This window comes from Cimex lectularius, unplaced genomic scaffold (assembly GCF_000648675.2).
Source record: "Cimex lectularius strain Harlan isolate CLEC.00 unplaced genomic scaffold, Clec_2.1 scaffold9, whole genome shotgun sequence".
In the NCBI taxonomy this organism is placed as follows: domain Eukaryota; kingdom Metazoa; phylum Arthropoda; class Insecta; order Hemiptera; family Cimicidae; genus Cimex; species Cimex lectularius.
In genome coordinates, this window is record NW_019392733.1 from 126841 (window position 1) to 151239 (window position 24399).

The 24399-nt window shown below is 35.5% G+C and overlaps 1 protein-coding gene and 1 non-coding gene across 3 annotated transcripts in view; one reads left to right on the forward strand and one right to left on the reverse strand.

The window, feature by feature from the left end:
• Nucleotides 1-6783: 6783 nt before the first annotated feature.
• The window catches only part of LOC106665399, a 621066-nt gene continuing 603450 nt past the window's right edge, over nt 6784-24399 (forward strand). For both annotated transcript variants that reach the window (XM_014391809.2, XM_014391810.2), the window contains exon 1: nt 6784-7070. In XM_014391809.2, the coding sequence (XP_014247295.1) occupies nt 6908-7070 (163 nt within the window). In that variant the 5' untranslated portion in view covers nt 6784-6907. The remainder of the gene's footprint in view (nt 7071-24399) is intronic.
• Trnav-aac lies at nt 17158-17230 on the reverse strand. Its single transcript has one exon. It is a non-coding gene; the product is annotated as a tRNA-Val (tRNA).

The window sequence follows — 24399 nt, forward strand, 5'->3', positions numbered from 1 at the left end:
ACTGGTGTTAGTGTTCATCGAAGTCAAGAGATGGCAGAGGCAGTACGGGTTCATATATGGTCGAAACATTCTCGATCGTATTATATTCACCTATCTATCAAATACCATGGAACATTAAAAATAAAAATAAAAAATTTATCAACAAACACTTGGAACATTTATTGCCTGATAATTTTTTATTTGCGCATCAATTGGATTATAATAAAAATAAGGCTATAAAGGTTTACTGTGGAATGAAATTGATATACACATATAAAACATCGTGAACAATTGTATTGTAAATTAATGGAGGTAAGATTTTCCATCATTTCATGCTCAAGGATTATTTATTTCTTCTCAAGAAGACCTAGTTGCGAATCGGTAAGAATTTTCTATCGACATCTCTTCTTATTTTTTCCAAAACACCGAGTTGACATTTCCCCTCATATTCCAGCTATGAATTAAAGAACCCCTTGGCCATTTGATGGCTAGTCTGGGTCCGTCAAACGAGGAAATTTATTTGGTTTTTAACGACGCAGTAAAACATGGCCAACTACCGACCTCGGCCGATTTTATAAGGATTCCTCAATTGAAAAAGATTGACCACTTTCAGTATAACATCGTAGACTTACTCCAATTACTCTTAACAACCTTCTGCTTATATTAAAAAAAATATAAATATTTAAAATTGTAACAAACATAATGTATTTTTCAGGAGAGCTTGAACTGCTTTTTAGTAAAGCAAACAAAATCAATGCTTTTGCAAAACGACATGTTTATACAGGGTGTCCCGGTGAGCAGAAGGCAATTATTCTACTTATTCTACATGCCAAATGAATCTAAAAATTCTATAATCGGTCTCTCTCTCTCTCTCTCTCTCTCTCTCTCTCTCTCTATCTCTCTCTCTCTCTTTTTCCCCCCGGGCTAAATGCTAAGGTCCTCAGAATTTTCCATCTCGCGTATTTTGTGCTGTCATTTGTTGTCAACTCTTCCACACTTGGCTATATGTTTATAATTCAATATTACGAAACTCCGTTTATACATTCATGCTGTTGCAAAACATAGCCTAAGACGAAAAATTTGTATAAACTACACTCTATATTATTTACAAACTTGGGAAGCCGGCAAGGTGTTCATAACCTCGACGTCCTCCCATCATTCACGCTAATAAATTCATTCATAGTACTCCATATTCCGCCTCAGACCCGTGTCCATTCTACAGAAAAAAGAAAAGAACATGCCTACAGATATATTCACACATAGAGGGTCACGGGGTTTTGTATTACTCCAGAGCTCTGCTACTTTCTTTCACGATACCAATATACATCAGCCAAGACTGTTTGGTGGGTGTGTGAGGTACTTTATAGCTCAACCATTTATGCCAATAAATACTAGAGTGTAAATCGCAGAAGAAAGATTATCCTTTCTCGACTAAGAATCGGCAAAATGCAGTTGACACATGGAGAGAAAAGTTACTCGTTGATTTCACTTATTAAAGGGTGCCCATTATTTTTCTCTATTAGAGAGAAGCAATGGCAGCGGAAATGAATGCTCAAGTAAGCCACAGTTGTGCACCCGGTTCCCATTTTAAGAAGAAACAGGCATTTCCCTGTATGTAAAGATACGTTATTATTGTAGCTAACTATCTGCTTGTACGTAGGGTGTCCCGTGAACAGACTTCAATACTTAGGAAGTTATTCTACATGGCAAATAGAACTATTATTTTAATTTTTGTGTTACTTCAAGTTTCACAACTTTTTCCCATGAAACCCTATCTCGTAAAATTTTCATCGTATTGTTAATTTCATTACACTAATCAAAAGAGCAACAAACTTGCTCTAGGTTTATTTTTTTACCTTGATCTAAAACATCCAAAGTTCAAGTTAGAACATAAATTTTACGATTTGCCAAAATTATTGTCTAAAGTTAAAGTAAGATCTTCTTGGCTCAAGAAATATTGACATATATGGTGTTTACTCTTTGCTCCTAGTGATGAGGATTGAACACATTTGCTTAATTTTTTTAATGGTCAGTTACCGCTAACGCAAAATTAACATTTAATTTTAACAATTTGATCTTAAGGTTACAAATGGTTTAAAAATAATAGTCATTAAAATAACGAAATGTCAATTAAAAATAGTGAAATAAATACAAAGCATAAAAAAGACAAAATTGAACTTTAAAAAACAAGCTTCTCTCAATTTAATAAAATGTTCAAATTGCCCATTGAAAAATCCAAATTTTACTTGGTTTCCTGAAAGATTTTATTGTTAACTTTTGTTTTTAACGAGGGTTCGCAACAGCAGAGGTTATATAAACTTTAGACAAGCTGTATCACAATCCTTACAAACATATTTTCCAGGTAGTATTAAGAAGTACAATATAATAATTTATTTATTTTTATTTTTATATATATTTTTTTTAACGAGGGTTCGCAACAGCAGAGGTTATATAAACTTTAGACAAGCTGTATCACAATCCTTACAAACATATTTTCCAGGTAGTATTAAGAAGTACAATATAATAATTTATTTATTTTTATTTTTATATATATTTTTTTTAACGAGGGTTCGCAACAGCAGAGGTCATATTATAAACCCTCAGAGTGCCGGTGTTTTTGAAAAAAAGCCCATTTGTAATTATGTCGGGTTCGAATGCAGGGCCGCTGGATTCGAACCCGGGGACCTTACAGTGATGAGCGCCGTGTCAACGCTTAAACCGTTGCGGCCACCGACGCCCCCCTACTGCTAACATATAAACCTCAATTTATAAAGCATACTTGTGCGAGACCCTATCAAAAGCCTAGGCCACATCCAATAATCAAGATTCATTGTTCTTTAGAGTAAATCAATGGTACCAAAAACTTACAAATCTTGCTGGTCCGACGAAAGCTTAATACTTGAGAAGGAATGATGAGTATTAAAGGTTTTAAAAAAGAGTTTTCGCAGGATTTCTGTCGTCAGAGGAAAAAAATGATGGGGTCAGAAAAAGGACGAGAAGAAAGTGATTGGGCGAAAGATGGCATTGTATATTGAATTTAATTAACAACCTTCTGAACAAGGTTTTAAAATTTAAAAAGTAAAGAAATTCGTGCCATAAAGGAAAATCCATCTACCCGTTGGGTTTTGCGTACGAGGGGTCAAACCACTTGATGGTTAAAGTAGATACTTATTCCTTTCCGGACTTTCAAGATATTGATACAAAAACGGCGAATAGCATTTTTCAATACGAAATCAATGTTAAGTGGCCAGGCTTTCACTATGTTTTCCCGGACGGCTCCAAGTTGGGAACAAGCGTGGGATGCGCATTCTACGACCCACTTAATAGACATGAGTGCTTAATCAAGCTGCCACAAGAAAGTACCTTTTTTTTCAGCTGAACTCTATGCCATCTCGAATGCGCTCAGCTACTTGAGCTCCAAAACATATGAAAAATCCATGATTATAACGGATAGTCAACTCGGAAGACGGTAGCAGCAGACAATCATCTGCTCTTCGAAATATTGGAGAAAATCAACTACATGAAAAACATGGGTAATGTAGTGGTTATAGCTTGGGTCAGATCACATGCAGGTTTATCGGGAAATGAAAGAGTAGATCTATTGGCAAAAAAAGCTAGTATTCAGAGTGAAAGTGCATCTTTCGCGCTCCATTACAGTGAACTTTTTAGCAAATTAAAGAATAAATACTATGCCATTTGGGAGAAAAGATATATCAGCTCGTGCAAAGGAAAATTTTATATAACCACTCACTCAAAATTCGGGGCCTGCTGGTTCAAAGGTAGATTAGTTACTAAAGCTCTGTGCAAATCTATTTGTAGGCTGCGTTCGAACCACGCGATTTACAAAGAATATCTATTTAGAGTAAACTTAGTTAGTTCGGATAAATGCGGTTTTTGCTTAGTGACAAAATCGTGCAAACATATAATTATGACTAGTTCAAAATATCGCAAAGAAAGGAAGAAGTTGTTTGATTCAATTGGAAAATACCTGGAACTCCTGTTCAATTATAAAACTATCTTAGGGGCTACGAACTTAGAAGTGTACGGAGCAATAGTACAATATTTGAGAGAAATAAATCATGAAGTTTAACAAGACGGCTTAAAATAATAGTAATAATAATATGTTACATGGCTATTAGGCTATAGCAAAAAAAACACTTCACAATGCTTTCACCATGTTATTGACAATTAAAAACATGAAGGGCTGTGCCGGGATTCGAACCCAGGAACGCTAGCGTGGGAAATAAGTGTCAAACGCCCTATCCTCGTGCCCACCGCTATTAAACAAACATTATTCATTTTATATCATATTTCGCATTTATAATTCTTCGTTTTACAATCAAGTACCTGTTATGTTAGGAATTGTCCCGCAATACTTAACTCTTAAAATTATACATTTAATAAAAAAATAAAAAAATTATGTTGAATAATTATCCCAAATGGTGAGGGCCAGAACACGCAATAATGCATACTGAAACACACATTTTCTCTTTGATATTTGACTTAACCATTGCCATAAAATAAATCAACTATTAAACGTTATAATATATTCAAATTTTATAAGATCACTGATTTTATAAGAAAAAGTTGTGTTTAATTAACACACTTAGAATCACTATTTTTCTATAATTTGGAATTTCTATCTATGCTACCTACTCACTCCCCAGCAATGTACAGAAAATGTTCTTCGCCAAACCCGTCAACAAACCCCTAAATATATCTTAATCACCAAGGTTTATGTCCCGGGCATGACATTTCACTTCATCCTTAGGAAATGGATCCCATCTGCAGAAAAACGAGTATGCGAAGGCGAGTTAACTCGGAAATCAAATTTCATCTCAGTAGGTCGACAATAATTTAAAGGAAGGCTGCCCTAAAACCCTAAAAATGAGCTGTTCCTCCAGGTTTGGGGTTTGGGGACGGGGTTGACGGCCCCTCCATAAAAAAACTATTATTATGGAGTAACCAAGTATAAGTAAGAATGTCAAGGAGTAGTTGTAATCACCAATTTGGGTTGAGACCACTCCACCATTCACCAAGCCCACCGAGTAGAAGACAACAAAGCAGCTCCCTCGAATTTAAACAATATTGCCTGTTTCTCTGCACAAATCCTATATATTTTATTACTCTAGTACGCATATACTGGCTCAAAAACATAATATGTGGCATCGCTATTTTATTTTGGAAAGAAGTTATAACAAGTGATTTTTAACCTGTGGTTGGACGTTAAACCCTATAAGAAAAAATTACCACACTACTTAAAAATGGTTTTATTTCTTTTAAAGTGGGAATTATAAGGGCTGAAGATTTTACTTAATTTTCTTGTTATTCAATTGCAAAGTTGATTCAAAATATAAAAGAAAAACAGTACATGAATAGATTAATGCCTATATTATCTTGTATGATAAGACATCTTTCGACCAATTGGTTAAAAAATAATTGTTTAATTTCAATGGTTTAAAATATTTGTTCTGTATACTAAGGACTTTACTAAAGAAAAAAGTAAAGGAAAAAAGTTAATATCATACAAGAGGACTTAAGGTCCAAACTTCCAGTTGGGTGTCGCGGTTTAACCCACTGTACAATATATTTTTCATACTATAATCCAATAATTTTGTTTCTATGTATTTGTGTTTGTTATTTGTGTTCTACAATCCATGAGGTACAGAAAGTCTAGCAATCGTATAAAGCAAAGAGTTGGTAACCGTTATATCATAAAATGCCTTAACTTGGCATAAGAAACAGTAAAATAAATTAGTAGGTTAAAAAAACGAAAAGCTAAGAAAGAGAGGGCTGGCGACGACCAATGTAGTTTGCTAGGCCCTAAAAATAAAAATTAAACATTAAAACAAAATCAATACATTACAAAAAAAATGGTGATCATTCTGCCCTTGGGTAAATTGGACCGAAAAAATTAAGTTAGATTAAGTTCCTATCGGTATCCCGTTATCCTGGAGAGTTAGATCAAACTTTCTGGCTCGTGAGAAATTACCCAACAGATAAAAATTTACGTGCCTTGGGGTTTTCACAAACACCCCAAAATAAACTAATATAGGGGGAGTTAAAATCACCTTGTATGACTTATTGTTATTAGCCATTAGTGTTATTTTATAAGTAAAATGTTTATATTGTTTTATTTAAACAATAATATAATAAAAATATCGATTAACGGTCACTAATCACCACACATTTATATTGTTTATGAAAACTTATATGAACTTTGAATTGGAAAATTTATATTTGAGCAATAAATATTGAATTTATGTTAATTTTTTAAATATGTGCATACGTACTCTGCTGTTCAGCATTTTTTATGCTAATATCGGAATAAAGATTTATTATTATTAATAGCAGAGTAGAATAGCACAATAATATTTGTGTAGTTTCTATTTTTTTAAATTATTTGTGTATTAAAGAAATTCCCTAAGCAGTGAGCATTGCGAGTTTGTTGATTTATCGCTTAATAATTTCCGTTAATTTTTATGTTTGTAAAATTTTAACGACAATTACAATGTTATACATGTTTTTGTTGGGCTCTAAGAATATAACTTCCGCTCACTTTTTAATAAATGTTTTGTTTCCACGGGGTCGACCAGTACTTGTGCCTAAAATAGATCCTATTTTAAATTGGAGTGGTGGAGGGTGGAAATAAAATTTGTGCCGTCCAAATTCAGAATTGCGGTGGTAGATCAATTAACTGAGACGGGTTTCGGGGGTCGGATGGTAGGAAGGATTTGTACGAGTGGCGGCCGAGGCGAGGATGGAACTGGGCGCAAGCGCTCGGGGCAGCGCGAGCGCAGTGCGTCTAACGATCCGACCGGTTGGCAGAACATTTTTGCGGGTCATCGAGTCATTAAGCGGGTGGGCAGGGGCCGGTGAGGAGTGAGCAAGCAGAGCGGGACGATGAAATCAAGCGTGCCCCCGTGAAATGTATCGTTGTTGGGCGTTGTGGGCGGCGTTGCTCGGGCTATCGGCAGCGAGCGAATTTCCTGAAAGGGAGTGCTGCGACCCAGTCTACCCCATGGCGGCGGTTTCGGCTTCCATGTCCCCAGACACCCCGACCCCTCCCCCACAACAGAGCACACGATCAGGTGAGAGAGACGACCCACGTGTCTAACACCCAGCACATATCTGCAAGCATAGAGCACATACGTCTAGACTAGATCAGATCTTTTCACGCACGTTTTATCTTTATACGCTTGCGAAATTTGAATTTTAACTCTTCCCGCCAACCGGGTCATTCCCGCGCTTTCGAGACCGTTCCTCTTAGCGTCCGCCCATCGACTTCTTCCCACCGAGGAGGACCCTCTTTTCGTCTGTGTGACTCCCGAAAGAAAAAAAACAACTAACATTCAAACTACGACATATAAAAAATTCGCTTCACGATCAAGCCATTGGGTGGAAAAAAATAACAAGAATGAAAACGAACAACAAGAAGTTCTGACAAAAGAAAAATGAAAAAAGGCAAAAGAAGATTCTAACAATGACGCAGTCGAACGCCACAGAGCGTATAAACATCAATCCAGCATGATCAAACATTAACATAAATTATAAACGGCTTATGAAAATTGCTATAAAATGGGATATCCGACCTCGTCACTCAAAATAGAGGAATGTTAAAAAATTTATTTTCTATCAGTGTTCTATGGCAAATTTGAGAAAAAGTAAGGTTGCTCAGTGAAGACGTCACATACAGTTGTATCTTCCAACTTTGTACAATTACTGGTGTGATGAAAGTATGACGACTAAGCAAATCTATAAGTCAGTGTTTTCTATAAGGAATAATTAACATAAACACAAAGAAAAATTCCTCTCGATTGGATTGAAATAAGCCTCTGGCTCTGTGCAATAGTAGGAAAGGATGGTCAAGGGTCATATAATCCACGTTATGCTCCAATTTTAGCGTCTCGTAGCTTTTCCCTTTCGTTGGAAATTTATAGATTAAAGAGCAATCTAACGCTTTATTGAAGATTGTGAATTGTGATCTGTCACAATTTGGCGAGAAGATATCTGTGAATAATAAGGTCAATTCTACTTAGAATTATGATTACCAGAAGGATTATAATTGTAAAATTTGACTCTTTAAAGAAAAAAAAGTCTTTTATAAATAAAATCCTTTAATGAATATAAAAATTAATTTAGGTTTAATTCAGTGTAGGTACTGTTTCTTATTCAAAACGCTGATGGATTATCGGTGGATGTCATTAATAAAGATACGTTTTGAGGTAATGCGTACTTGTAGTAAACCACGTGCCGGGAGTTGTATTACGCCCTCGAATTTAATACGCGAAAATACTGGAGTACGGCTTCGGGGTCACGCCAGTTGGATGCGAACTGAATAAAACACAAGGGAATCGTTCTCATATCCGAGGGTTGATGACATTTTCGGCCGGTGGTTGGAAACGCGGTCGCGTTTTTATCGGGCACTCTCACGCCGGGCGGGCAGCCCTCGAGGGAAAAATACGGCTGAGATTTTGCCAAGTGTTCGGCAAGACTGCATTGCGGCTCTTTAAGTCTCCCCACCTTACAATATTCGCAGACAAACTAATGCCACTGCCGTTTTGTTTTATTGGGCCACCTTGTCAAAACCGCGTGGCATTTAGTGATAAATTTGAAAGGACACGGGATATGAAATCAACCCTTGCATCCCGCCGTCCGCTATTTCCATCTCGTCGGCATACTCGAGTACAAAAATTGAACCTGCTTTTATGAGGGAGGAGAACAATTGAACTAAAATTAATAAAATTTAATATCTAATAGGTTACAGCTTCGGTAAGGTCATAATATTCAATCAGTAAATTATCTAGGGTAAAAATTATATCAACATAAATTTGATGCCCTTTGGTCTTAAACCTCTTTAAATTCTCGAAAAAGTCTTAAAATTTTACTTTTCACTGTCACTTAAAACAAACGAGTTTATCTAACATGAAATGTGTACATCCAACTGAGAACAATTATAAATCATTCTTCGAAAAAGGTCTAAAAAGACCATTTTTATTTCAAGTTTCAACATGAAACAAATTAAATAAACTTTGGATAAATTTTGATTCTGGAATATATCAGTTTAAAATGGACAAAATCCTCACAGTTCGTTTAATACCAGCAAAATAAAAATTCATAACGCCTGAACGAAACTGTAGTTTTTATTACATTTTTTTTTATTTATTGTTAAAACTTTTGACCACGGGGACCAGACGAATACCAAAAAAAAATCACGTTCCTTTGCCATGAAAAAAACGTCGTTATCGAAAAAGTGTAGAGTTGGCAACGAAAAATTATTCCTCGAAAAAGACCTCAAAAGTCAATTTCTATTTAAAATTTAAACATGGAAGAAATATAAGATAAATTTACTGTCCATTGTTCTGAAATCTCTTTAAAAATCTAGAAAAAAATTCTTTAAGTTTTTCTTCCCATAGTCCCTTAAAAAAGCGAGTTCATCAACTTGGAACCATGTAGAGCCAACAAAGAAAAATTGTGAATGTTTCCCGGAAAAGTGCTTGGAATAAAGCTCAATTTTTATTTATTTTCATTTAGTCAAACATTTTAAATAGTTTTTAATTTTAGAAAATTTCATTTCAAATTGAACAGAAAACGTTCCAGGTCAAGAGATTGAGTATTATGGAAATTTTATACCGCTTGAACAAATCATTGTAACGTTTTTCATGTATAGACGTATAAAATTTGTTTTGTTATATAATTCCGGGTCGTTGGCTGTGAGGTGAAATTCCGTGAAAAAGGGAAAAACAAAAGAAAAAGACCATAGCTTTCCCCTGTCAGGGATTTTACGCAAAGCTTTTATGATCCTGTACGACACACCAACTTTGTATAAACCCTTTTTTTGACAATTCATGGAGTTGGGCGCTACGTGTGGACAGTTGTCATCAGTGTGATGAGTAGCCGGCTACCGGATGCACAGTGATGATGAAACTGCTCAGACAAATTTTACGAGTTGTATTACTTTCAGGCACGAAAAATATGATCTTCGCTAATGAATAAATAGATTTGACGTCAATTTTTCATAAAATCGAATAACTCAATAATCTAATTACTCGGTTCGGATTTGAATCGATCCCGAACTTTCACGGGTTAATGATGCCCGGATCATTTGACAAGATCATCAATCACGCGGAGAACGTTGTCGAGGTCGAGACATGGGGAGATTTTATTTTGACGCTTGCAGTCTGGACGAATTTATAACGTGTGCGATGTAACTCCTTTGTTCGGACTTGCACCGAGCCCATTAGACTTGATGAGTCCGACAGCGAGATGAATGTTGCTTTTCTTATGAACGGCCGCCTACGACAAGAACCTAGGAAAAGCAATTTACAGCTTGTGCTGATAAATCGATAAAAAAAGAAAAAAAGACTTTTGAACTTGTGATCCATTCTCGGTTTATACGGGCCTCCCTGGAGCAACTTGGAAATTTCCATTTTAAAGATTGCCTTTAGGCGGCCCGGTACAATTTCAACTTTTCTCCCACTATCTTAACATTCCAACACTGATAATTTTGATATTTCTCGCAAATGTGCATTTTATTCATAAAGTAAGTCGAAAGGGTTTGATAAACTTTCGATGCAAGTCGTAAAAAATCAGCATTATCTACTTCGCAAAGAAAGGCTATGAAAACAACATTATCAACAAAAACATACCCAAAATAGTCCCTTATAGTCCTCGTGTCGGGGTCCGAACCCACTTCTTTCTCGCTAATAACTTACTTTTACGCTCTAGACTATACACAATCCCCCCCTACTCGGTAAAAAACTCAGCGGTATATACTTCGAAAAGCAAAGCTATGAAAAATTGATGAAAACAATTAATTTCTCCCAAAAAATTGCCCAAATTACAAGTCCTATCTTGAATTAATCTGTCATGCGGAAGATTATTGTTCAAATAAAAAAAATTATATGTAATATACGATTAACATAAAATTAAAAGTGTGTGCAAACTTTTCTCTATATCTTTCTCCCTCTATCTTCTTCTTCTACCTCTCTCTCTTTCTCTCACGTCAAGGCTATATTCTTAAATCATTTATGCCCATATTTACACCAATGTACATTTTATTTTGGTTAATCATTTTTGACGTAAACAATAGTTCAAATCTGTAATTCTGCTCCCGCAGGGCAAAGCTGGATAAGTAATTTTTGACTTTCGATCGAACATGGCACCTGTATTTGCTCTGGGAAGTCAAGGACACACATCCTTAACCTTAAATCCGACCTGGAAGTTAGGAAATTTAGCGGATTTTCACAATATTGTTTATACAGTTTGGACGAGTCCGTTGGATACTGCTGATGTCATTTCCCATCCCGACCCCACTATCCTAACACTAATAACACTTCCATCCTTTAACTTCGATTATAAACATAGCTCACCGAACCATCCAAATACATCTATATTTAATTGTCGGTTCAAAAAAAAAAAAAATGGTTAGTCAAATTTAATAATGCAAAACAAAATAAATGCACGAACTTGGGTCATGGCAGCACGCACAGATCGATGATCCAACATATCAAGCTCATAATTTTTTAAAATGTTCATAGTTCTTTGTACCTTTATGCATTTATCAGCCAGAATGGAACGTCTTATCTCAGATTAGCCCGAGGAATATGGAGCACTCTGGTGTAGTGTGTATGAATTGTGGATTGAATGTGTGTTAATGAGCAAGAATTGTGGTGGACATCAAATTTATTAGCGTGAATCGGAAAGATTATACCTATATCCCCAATGACTCCGAGAAATATCGAGTAATCTAGGTAGTATGTTTGAATTGTGGTGTGGTGTCCTCCGTCACATAAGTCTACCTCCATTACTACCTCACAACTAACTTCCGAAAACGCCATCGCTGTATATAGACAAACGACTCACCTGGATTCCCCATGTACGGCTTAAAAGTAAAGAACTGAACCGACGATTATTACTTAAAAGGCTGCTAGACAACAAAGCTCATATTTCCCTTGACAAGAGTATACTGAAACCAATACTTGACGTACCGCAAGTGACTAGGGGTCAACCAAACTTTCCAATCTTCGTAGAATCTACATCATACAATAGCGATTTTTCGATTCGTCATTAATTTCTCATATAACTTCCTTCCTCCCGATCTCTTAACTCCTCGAAGTCTAAAAAGACAGTGGCCTCAAGCGCTTTCAGAAATTGCGAGTGATTACGTGATGATATCTGATTTAGGATTGCAATCGCTATGGCTTCTCCACTAGATATATTTTCCTTTTTTTGTATTATGTTGTTACATGCCTAACTTATTTCGATTCGTGCAAATTATATCACAATCACTCAATAAAAAAAATTATTGTGCACCCTCAGGTCAAAAGTGGATAATTCAAATTTTGGTAAAATGTGATAGATAACAGCATATTCCAGTAAGTCTTTGGCTTAGATTAACTTATAAAAATGTATTTTCTTTTTGTAAATAAAGTCCATTTCATTCATTATTTCATTCATGGACAGATTCATCACGAAAAAGAGTCGATGGAACTTAAGCCGTTGATTCCCTTTTCACGTGTCGGGTTTTGTGTTTCGGAAAAAATATCTAAAAAGGGCAAATGACCTGGTCACCAAGAGCAACTTTACCGTGTATGCCGTGCAGATTTTTCTTCGTGCTTCCAGCGAAAATTGATTTTATTTAATTACATCGTCCAAACAGTAAAAATGTAACGAAACTGAGTATACATTGGGTTGAAAGTCACAATACTTATATTTTATAATAATAAATATTATTTATAATTATATTAGATAGGTAATATTGAGTAAAGAATTTAAAAATCTTAAAGTTTACAAACAAAAAAATTAGTCTTCTCGTAAATCTGTATTTTTGTGTTAAATGCATAACAAAAATCTGTTCATGATAATTAATGGTTGTGGAAATGTAGAGTTGAATTACTGTTCGGATTAATAATTTAGCACGGAGCAGACGGACGAATTGATTAATATTGTATTTCCAATGTCGTTGGTGTTTTCTAATGAAAACCAGTGGTTAATATTTTCAATTTTAATGTTTATGAGATTTACTGTGTGTCAGTCTAGTCAACACAATTTGGGTTACTCGTTTTGTAAAAACCCTGTTTAATATGATTATTCAGAAATCGTAAGATGCGGCCTGGTGTTGAGAGTGCACGACACGCAAGTATGGCACAATTACGCAGAAAACAAACACTTTGAGCTCTGAAGATGATCTCAATAAAGANAAAACATAATCAATCTCAATTTACTTTAAAAATATTCATGTAATTTGTGTAAAAACACCGGTGGTAGCATTAGGGAAAATCGAAAACTGTAAGCGTTTTCCTTGTTTTGTTTATTGTTTTAACGTAAATGTTTTATTCAAGCACTTTCGCGACATTACCAAGAAACGTTTCCGAATGTGGATAGTTTTTGAACTAATCAATAATTGTCATATGAAGTACGAAAAAATATTAATTTGGGTAGGTCAAAAGATAAACAAAAGAGATATATGATGTAAATAATTAAAACCTCGGACCTTCAACATTTTTATTATTTTAAAAATTTATTTAATTTTACTGTGTGCTGTCCAATACAACTCCTCCGTAGATACACTTGTGGTGAACTGGAGCGTCTCTGCAAAACGGTGGTTGTTGTCTGGATAAGCAGTCACATAGGTCTGTAGGGGAAGGAAAATGACCGGGACGTCCTAGTCTCCAGACGCCGTGATCTGACCCACTGTCGCTAAAAATGAAAAAAAAAAAAGATTAAAGAATGTGGCAGCGTCGGTGGGCAAGATCTGCAGAGAAGCATTCGCGTATCATGGGCGATGTCAAAAGTTGGTCTTCGGAGGAACTACTGTAGAAGAGAGACATCCTCAACCGACTAAGAATAAGCTATACGAGGTTGAAATACGGACTCTTGGGCCTGTGTATGCTGTAGGGCATGTAGAAAACTGTTGCACGCTGTGTTCTACTTAGGTAAACGGGCAATTCCTTGGCTCCATACTGAGCGCGTGTAGGAATGCCACCCGTTATACAAATTGCTTGAGGAAGACAGCTAGTATTTGTGTCCCTGTTTCGATTTTGGCAGGAAACATTGTTTTATAGTATACATTACTGATTTATGCATTATTTTGTGTACCCTATTATGCAATGAGAATGAATGTCTTTATTAGCGTGAATGTGTAGTGTGAGAGACCTATAGTGGAATATTGAATACCCCCATCCACCTTTAATTAGCTTAGTTGTATAATAAGTGTATATGGTGATGCAAGAATATCAGGTACATAAGCGAAGGGTGTCATTCCTTGGCATCATACTTATTAGCGGGAATGTGCAGTATGAGAGGGCCAATAGTGGTATCGAATACTCCACCGACACTTAATTAGATTAGTTAGATATAGATAGTATGTGAAAAGGGTGATTGGAGAAATATCGAGTAGTTAACTGAAGGGATAAATAAGAAGAAATCTGCTTTTATAACTCAATAATTGTATTTTGGTATTAAAAAAAGTTTTAAGAGCTACTGAAAGAATGTTGTAATTGCGCTAATTCAAAGTGGTTATTATGTTAATAAATTGAAACAACCTTGTCCTTTTCTACATTGCGTAATTTAAATTTAAACTTCTTTCAAATCCATTTGAAATCCATCCGAACGCAGGTTGTTATCTTTGTACGATTTTATTATGTCTTGCGCTGTATTTGAGTTTACTTTGTTTGCCTGGTAAATTTGTCCCAGCACATGCTAATTTTCTTGTATACATAAAGTTTATTGGCTTTGTTGATTCTCTGTGGGAACACTTTTTGGCGACATGTACTCCAAAGCAAAATTGTAAAAAACTAAAGAAAAGAAAATTTATGCCTAAATGTTCGCGATTTCCCGATAAATGTTAACTTAGTTAAAATAACAGAATATTTTTGGACATTACCGAATAAATCTGGTCCTTAAAAATCATAGTTTGAACCGTTAAATTCGCAAAATTTCATAACTTGCAGTCTTTAAAAGCATCAATAATCAGAAGTTTTAAATAGACCATATAATACTTAATTGCTCATTCAAATATTACAAGAATAAGGTTTTTAAATTATTTATTTAAATGTTACATGTGTGTGTCGAGAATCAGGTATTTATCATGAAGAACAAATATGTAAATATTGCTCACAAAATTTCTTTATATCTTTCAAAATATTAATAATTGTTGAGAAGTAACACTTTTTGAATTGATGGTTTTGAGGAGAAGGAAGAGGTCTGCCTGCTTTTTGATGAGGTTGTCAACCAGTCTAAAATTGAAAGTTTCATGGAACTTTTTTTACAACATCCGGAATTTTTGGACGTTCAGGTCATGATGTAAGGTATTGGTTTTGAAAATACAATGGAAAGTAGATTGCGGCCCTGAAGGTCTTCAGTTAATCCCCCTTAAGGCTTCACTGGGGATTCAACGTCGTCATGCTGCTGTCTAGATATAGTCCTAAGTATCTGTTTTGATGATTGTAAGTTGGTAGTGGTGTGCAGCGAAGGGTAAAATTTCTTTTTTAAATTTAATTGGACACTGCGTACATTTTCCCAGTTTAGTCTTGTCCTCGAACAGCACTAGTCTTTGATAAGACAACTTTTTTACGATGCTGAAGGTTGTTTGGATGCTTAGGTTAGAGGAAAAAATTGAAATTATCGTCCGCATTATGGTAATGATTTTATTGAGATGTTTCGGAAAGTAAGAGGTATAAATGGTATATTATATGGGACCGACGACGCTGCCTTTGAGACTCCGGCTTGCATTGGTCTGATATTTGAACTCTCCACTAAGGAGTTGTGACCAATTGTATAATGACATCAATTTTAAAAAAAAGTTAAATTAGAATACCTAGCCCTGAACCCTTTCGTGACATACCAAACTGCCGAAAACGTGTATCCATTATTCAATGGATTAAAGATAAATCCTCCTGGGTATATAGCCCGCTCAGAAGCATTCGAAAGGAATTAATGGACGATCGCAGAAACTAACCTCCTACTAGTCTGCTTTTGTTGAGGTGGATTTCTATGACCTCATTTAGGTTGGTATTCATAGCTGGTAATTATTTTGTTGGGCGTGGAAAAATAAGAAATATAATTTGTACTAGATGGGATCTAGAATGCTCTTGTGATACTCCAGCTGGTCACATATCTGAGCCATCCTATCCACTTAGGAGCTCTGGCAAATTTTATAAGGGCATTTGATTGGAATGACTGAATGCGCTTGATGTTGGGTAGATTGAGAGAACCACGCAATTTCAATCAACTGCAAAATGTTCACGTCTTGTATAGTGTTAGTTAAGGTTTTTTGTTTTGTTGTAAAGTTCGATGAGGACACAAAAAAGTGGAGTTATCGGTTAATGGATTAAAAATAATTCCTCTGTTCAATGGGCATGTAGCCCACGACAGACGAATTCGAAAAGAATTAAAAGACTATCGCAGTAGTTACTAACACTCTAACTAATAGATAAACAACTAAACCTAAGACGTATTATGGTAGTAGGACCGCTAACTGGACACTACAGATTCCCGAGGGAAATGTATGTGACTCAAAGTTTGCAGAAACAAGCCTGTGCAGATATTGGTGTTAGACCAAATCCAATTAATATGATAAAGCATTTTTAAAGGGGTTGAAGGAAATCGAATGAAAGTTAAATTATTGATGTTAGCAGGCGATTTAGCATTATTAGCAGATAACCCTTCCGATTACAGGGCATGATGAATGACCTGAAACTTTTCGTAGTGGACAGAAAGTTAAATCGATTTTTTGATATTTAAGTGATTTCGGCACATGGTGAAATAAATTACAATCCATACAAAATGAAGATATAATTAAGTTTATATATTCATTCAGAATTTTGCCTCTTGCTTTTTCATTTCTTTATGATTCTTTGAAATGTCCTAGGTGAATTCTTCAATCCAAAATGCATCCGTAAAAATTCGTAATGGCCTTGGTCTACGCTAAATGAAATTTTTCGGACACTTTCTGGGCTCATTTCGACCTGATGGAAACCTGAGGTTAAAAATCCAGGGTGCGAAAATAATTACACTTTCCTAATTTATCAAGATCAGTTATATTTGGAATCGGATATTGATCATCTATTGCCTTTTCGTTTAGTTTGTGGTAGTCTACACCCATCCGCCATTTTTGCTTTCCAGAGTTATCTAATTTCAATTAATTAAGGTTTTTAAGTTGAGATAAAAAGTCAGTGTCACGAGCGGGATTCGAACCCACGACCTTCGACTTGTTACGCCGCTACTCTACCACTTGAGCTATCGTGACTTCGATCCCCTCGGGCACTAACTTCCCATCTCAACCCCACCTTTTGCATTTTCCCTCCCTTTTGCCATTTTTCAAATGTCGTGTAATCGGATTGGATTCTCGGCGACAAATTATTACACGGCGATTCCACGACATTTGAAAAATGGCAAAAAGAAGGGAAAATTCAAAAGGTGGGGTTGAGATGGAAAGTTAGTGCCCGAGGGGAACGAAGTCACGATAGCTCAAGTGGTAGAGTACCGGCGTATCAAGCCGAAGGTCGTGGGTTCGAATCCCGCTCGTGACACTGACTTTTTATCTCAACTTAAAAGCCTTAATTAATTGAATGTTATTAATTGGTCAAGCGGACCACGAAAATAGTGCAGTCATCTAATTTCTTTGGAACGACGCACAATGGTGCATTCCAAGGGGAATGTGATGGTTGAATAATTTTTTGTTCCAATAATTTTCCTACTTGTTCTTGGATTTCTTGTCTGTGTATTTCTGGATATCTATATGCTTTAGTATAAATTGGTGTTTCGTCTTTAGTCCTAATTACGTGTTTGATTTGGTTTGTGAAAGTCAGGTGTGTGTGTTTTCCTGTTAAAATATATCATTAAATTCCTTTGTCAATTTTTTAATAGCTAATGTTTCTTCTAAATTCATGTGATCTGTTCTGACTTTAGTTAAGTCTACATTATTTAATTTGACTTGATGATTTTTTGCGTACGAATTTTCTAATGGAATAACTTCGTTAAAATTCGGGTTTTCCGATTGGATAGGAGCTTCTAATTTATATTCCGAACTTACATCACTAAAATTTGTAACTACGCAAAACGCTTCGTGATCCTCTACATTTACTGGTATACTTTTATCTCGCAATTATTATAGCTTCTATGGGGAACGATCGCTTCACCGGATTTTACATTTTTTATCGGTATTTTTATAATTTGTTCTGTCCTTGCGCCTATATTATATATTTTCAGGCAGTTTCGTTACTGGTTTTTTGATATGAGATTTTCAGCGTAGTGTGTGGCGTGACGAGCTGATTATTTTCAAGATCGATACGAGCGTTCAGATATGTAAAAGCGCCTAAGCCTAATAAGAGATCGAATATTTCGTGAAATTTATTTTAATTGTAATCCGCTAATTTGGAATAGATCGAAACATGGAATAAATGTACTAAATTTTTCGGTCGAGTTTCCGTGTGCCGAAGTAATTTTAAACGGGTCTAATTTTATTGATTTTTTAAAGTGTTTGTGTGCTATTTCAGGATTGATAAAGGATGTTGCACTGACTTGACCTGTGTCGATTATAATTTTGAGGGGTGGGTTTCTAAATTATGGGATATAATTCTCTATATATGGGAGGCTTGCTTGGTTGCATTGTGTCATCAAGTGATATTCGAGTAGAGGCTTGTGTTTTCTAAAAAATGATCCATAGGTTCCAAGCTCGACTGATTTTGGAAATGTGAATTTTCTGTAGCGGTTGTTTGGTTATTTAAGTGATGAATTTCTTCTACAGCGTAATTTGGACGGTGTTGACCGAATTTGGGATTTTGCTGTGTGAAAAAATAATTGGGCTCTCTGAACAATTGTCTACTTTGTATCTCCATGGGTGTCGGTTTGATGTCACGTCCGTTCGCGGCTTGAATTCGCGGGGCGAACATAGTGTTTTGTGAGCTTTGTGTTAGATTTTGTGTTTTGTGGGAAATTAGAATATTGATTGGTGAATCTTGCTGGGTGTCTACTCTGTGAATGAAAGCGAGGTTTCCTTGACGGATAATTGTCTGGCTCCTGAAAAGTTTTCAAGAACTGGAAATTATTATTGAGGATATTTAGTGCTTCTGTGAAATTACCTGGGACCCTAGTCCGCATAAGTGAGCATAGGGGTTCTTTTAGACCTCTTAGTAAGACACGGAGTGCGACGCCTCTCGCATAATCAATTAAAGTTTTGGATTGAAGGGGATTGTGGTTTTTAAAATATGCTATTTGTAAGTTTAACAAGTTCTGTCCTCGTTGATAGAACTAATATGTTTTTCATTTTGTTGTGTTAGTCTAGAGATTTCAATCTGGAGAGTGAATGCGTCCCTTTTGTCGGTGTATCCCTCTAACAATGCAATTTTTAAATCTGCCCAGTTTGACTACTATTTTCAATCACGACCATTTATCTTATTTCTTAAACATGAAAGCAGGTATACATTTTGGAAGTTATTAGGGTAGTTAGTATCTACGAATGTGTTAACCAATTTTTACGATATGTCTATGAATCGTGTTAGAACTGTTGGGTCTTCATTGAATTCCGGGACCATGTCCAGAAATTCTCTTTTAAATTCTGGGAAAGCCATTTTGGATATTTGTTAACAGTTAATAAAAATTTTCGTTTTTTAACAATATGTTAATAATATTACAAATTTAAATTAGGTCATTTTAATTACTGTCTTTGGGGGACCGCGGTAGCCGAGTGGTTAGCATGAGAGACTCTCACGCCGCGGTCGTGGGTTCGATTCCCACCGTCGCCTCTGGCCCTTTTTTCCCGATAACCCCCAATTTGAACACACAAGAATTCGTACTATGGCTAATATGCAAGATCATAAGGCCAATAAAAAAAAAAAATATTGTCTTACATAAAAACGAGAGCTCCTACGACCATATTCGCTGGTTCCGAGGGTCTAGAAGTTCGATGTCGTCCGGGAGCTGAACTCTTCACCGATTGTTGATTGTCCGATTGCCGATTAACCGTCGAAACGGAATGTTACTCGATATTCATTTAATAACTTTCGACAATGTCCTGTCCGACTTCGCCTGTTAAATAATTTCTTTTGTCGAATGCGTTTTTAAAACTTTTATTCCAGAAATTAAAAATACGTACTGGTATACATTCAGTTCTTTTAATGTACGAATCTAAATCCAATCTCTTCGATATCTTTTCGGGAAATCAAACTTAAGACTATCTCGTTTGTTAAATGAAAACCTTTATAAAATCTCTAGAGTGGGAGAGAGTGGTGATAACAATTCTAGGAGCATCACCTGTACCCTAGCATTGTCATCACATTATTTATTTAACAAAATAGTTATAATCTATAATATATTATCGTATATAATATATATAGGATACGTATTACGTTTCGGCTTTTACTTACTTTTAGGCTTAGTTTTCGGTAAAGAAGGAGAAAGGGTGAGGAAGCTCGGATCAAGGTCCCTCGAGGGGAGAGAATTAACGTTTCTTTGAACTCCTTTCTTTCAAACAGCTTCTCTTTAAGAATCCATTAACGCCGGTCGTCAAGAAATAATTTTCACTCTGGAAATGGAAAACTGTTGAACCAAATTACGCAATAACGATGTGACAAGAGTCGATTGATTCGGTTTCGAAGCAAATTAAACTCCAGTAGACGGGGGAATGTGCGAAATGAACATGCCTACGGACAGCGAATTCGATGATTGATGTAACAAAATAGCGGATTGTACAGTTGTTAGGAATTACTATAACTTCACTCTAAATTTCTCTATATTTGTACAATACAATACATTATAAAACTAAAACGTGGTACAATTAACTAGAATTTTTTATATTTACAACAAAAATTAATGCAAAAGTTGACGTCAAAAAACAACAAACCTTCCTACCTAACTGATTTCTACAGACCTATTGACTATTTGTATCGATATATAAGTATGTACATAATCAACATAACTACATCATGGAAAAATGACAAATAGGAAGCATTTCTACTGAAAATACGTAAAGATTCACACCACATTTCAACATACTTAAAGTAGAACATACCACTGAGATTGTCTTCCTTTGGGATTGCACGTCAGAGTGCTTCAGAGTACAGTTCGAAGTTTATGACAGAAGACGGTACCTTTTATTGATAAACAGTGAAAGGCTAGAATATTTTTACAATATAATAATAAATACCTTAATCAAAAAGGAATATTTTTTCAGTTAGGATTTTGCCTTTGTTTTGATTGTGTGTTGAGGAGTTCAGCAGATACTCTCCGTCTATTTTCGCTGGTGTAGTTTAACAAACGCATTTTCCCATTATCAGTATGCGTGTTATAACTGTTATTATTTGCGTTACGTCGTCATTAAATTTAGTACTTTTTGAGTTTATGTAAATAATCACAATGTAAGGAGAATGTATGTATGTAAGTATACTCCCTTGTGAGGGGCACCTACTCCGGCCTGCATTAGTCTAATATGTGAATTATGCATTAAGTAACTTTGACAATCTGTATAAAAATGTTCCATTGGAATGATTGTGTGCACCGGATGTAGCACTGCGTGCTGAATATTCAGGTCATACACACACAATACACATTGTAATGCATTGAAAACAGACTTCGACCCTGAAAGACTTCAGTTAAGTTGTGCTTTGTTGAGTCTTCTGTGGGGATTCCACATCGTCTGTCGATCGACTAGACGTGTCCTAAGTATCTGGTTTGGGCGAAAGCAGGTAGCTTTTTGTTAGTGATTTATAGCGGAGAGGAAGGCTCGTTTTTTTTTTTTTTTAATTAAATTTACTACTCTGGGTACAATTTCCTCGTTCAATCTTGCTCTACTTTTTCATGTGTTTGATAAAATCAAGTTGTTTTGGTCTGAAGGTTGCTTGGATCTTGGTAATCACCACCATAATGCGTAATGATTGTGTTGAAATGTATTGGAAAGTAAGAAGTATAAATGCTTTATAAGATGGGGCCAAGAATGTTCCCTTAAGAGACTCCGGCATGCATTGGTCTAACATCTGAACTGTATAGTAAGGAACTTTGACCAATTGTTTAACTACATTTAATTTTTTAAATTTAATTAGGACATCTTTTGGCCCTGAACCATTTTGTGGCAAACCAAACCGCCAAAACTGCCAAATCCATCAGACAATGAATTAAAAATATGACCTCCAAATGGAAATGTTGCCCAGGACAAAAGCATTCGGGAGGATTTAAAAGACTTATAAGTTAACGGGAAAACTACTAAGCCTAGCATGTGGACGCTGCAGACGACGGAGATATATGTATGGACTCGGTGGCAGATATTGCTATGCAATATACAGGGTGAGTCATTTTTTGACGCACCATTGGAAAATCAACGTGGGTGCGTTTAAATCTGACTCGAGGTTTATTTCCTTTGAATAATACGTTATTAAAAGAAAGTGAGCCAATTTTCGGTGCACCATAGGAAAATCAACGTTGGTGCGTCTAATTATGACGCAGCACATTTTATTTTGTTAGTCTCGTACCAAAAAATAGGCGAGTCACTTTTCGACGTACCATTCATTACAAATTAGTTTTAGTAGGTTGGAAGGAAAATAAACAAAACCAATATTATTAAAACATTATTCAAACACAATGTAAAACTTAAAAAAATTCTTCACAAATTAATCTGATCAAGGTTTAAGAGTATTTTTTTCGTCCGATCATCGTTTTACGATAGACTAGGCTACTGTGTTACAGCAAATGGAGGTCTGTTCGAACAATTATTATAATGATTTTGAACATTTTTGGTTTGCTAACAAAGGAGATTGTTACATTTATTTAATTTTTTTACTTTACCAGAAAAAAATACTCTTAAACCTTAATCAGATTAATTTGTGAAGAATTTTTTTTTTAAATTTTTACATTGTGTTTGAATAATGTTTTATTAATATTGATTTTGTTTATTTTCCTTCCAACCTACTAAAACTAATTTGTAACGAATGGTACGTCGAAAAGTGACTCGCCTATTTTTTGGTACGAGACTAACAAAATAAAATGAGCTGCGTCATAATTAGACGCACCAACGTTGATTTTCCTATGGTGCACCAAAAATTGACTCACTTTCTTTTATTAACGTATTAATCAAAGGAAATAAGCCCCAAGTCAGATTTAAACGCACCCACGTTGATTTTTCAATGGTGCACCGAAAATTGACTCACTTCCTTTTTTTAATGTTAAAATCAAAAGAAATAGGCCTTGAGTCAGATTTAAACGCACCCACGTTGATTTTCCAATGGTTCGTAAAAAAATGACACCCTGTATGTTATATATGCAATTTTTACCTGAAGGCCTGTAGGAGTGCTTGAAATCTGATAAGAAGTCTTAAGCTTAATGAGGAGTTTTAGACAACAATGAACATGGACAGTAGACGAATACTGATTAGATTACTGTTTGATAATAACAGTAGAAATATACATTTAACATATTTTATATTGGTTTAAAAAATTTATGACAACGCGATCTTTTATTGTTCTGAATGTCGCGTGTGAACGTTTGATGTTCTAAATAAATTCAATAAAACAATTGATCATAAATTTCGAAAGGATATTTAGTGAATTAACACCTATGTACACATCGTAATTCCTATCATAAAACATAGGGACATCCATCACTGCGGTTTATATTAATTCTCGTTAACCAAAATGAGGTAAAAGCGTAAAATTAATTAACTTTGGACGATCAATTTTATCACTACGCCATTGAATGCCATCTAATCAATTAATTTCCAATAATTTTTCATTCAATCATCGAAGTTTTCACGTAAGCACATTTTTCGTCTTTGTTGGGTGTGTTGGAGTAGTTATCATCTTGTCTGTATTATTGAAAGTTCATAGTGGATTTCTATGAGGTCGTGGAGGACGTCGGTGGCTGAATGGCTTATCAACGGGTAAATAGACGTTAAAACATTATGACAGGAATTTTACTTTACTATGATGTCGCGTAGTTCGATATTCTGTGGTTGATCCTAAACGAGAATATATGTTATTTCTATCTGCCTGTTAATATGTCCAATTTGGAAAGTTTAGGAACTGAATAATCGTCATTGCCGGTTCTCTGCCTGTTTGCGCTTCTTTTCCTTCCCTTTTACGCGTATTTTTCCAGCCGCAGCAATATGAGCGTCTCGATCTGTTACTGACTTTGAAAGTCCTAGGCCATTATCCCAAAACGATAGTCTTTCATTTGTACCCCAGGTTGTCAAGTACAGAATAGACATAAAACAGACAACACAAATACATACATCTCTTCAAACAGAGAGTATAATAAATACGCGTGGAGTGAGTATCGCGATTCACTTTTTGGAAGGGAAGGTTCTATTTGGTTCTATCAGTAGAATCATCCTTTATTAAAAGCAAAAAAACGACTGGTCACATGCCCTCCCCGAGAGTACTTGCTATTCCTCCGGGCATGGTCGATTCCACCATTCTCGCTAATAACTTA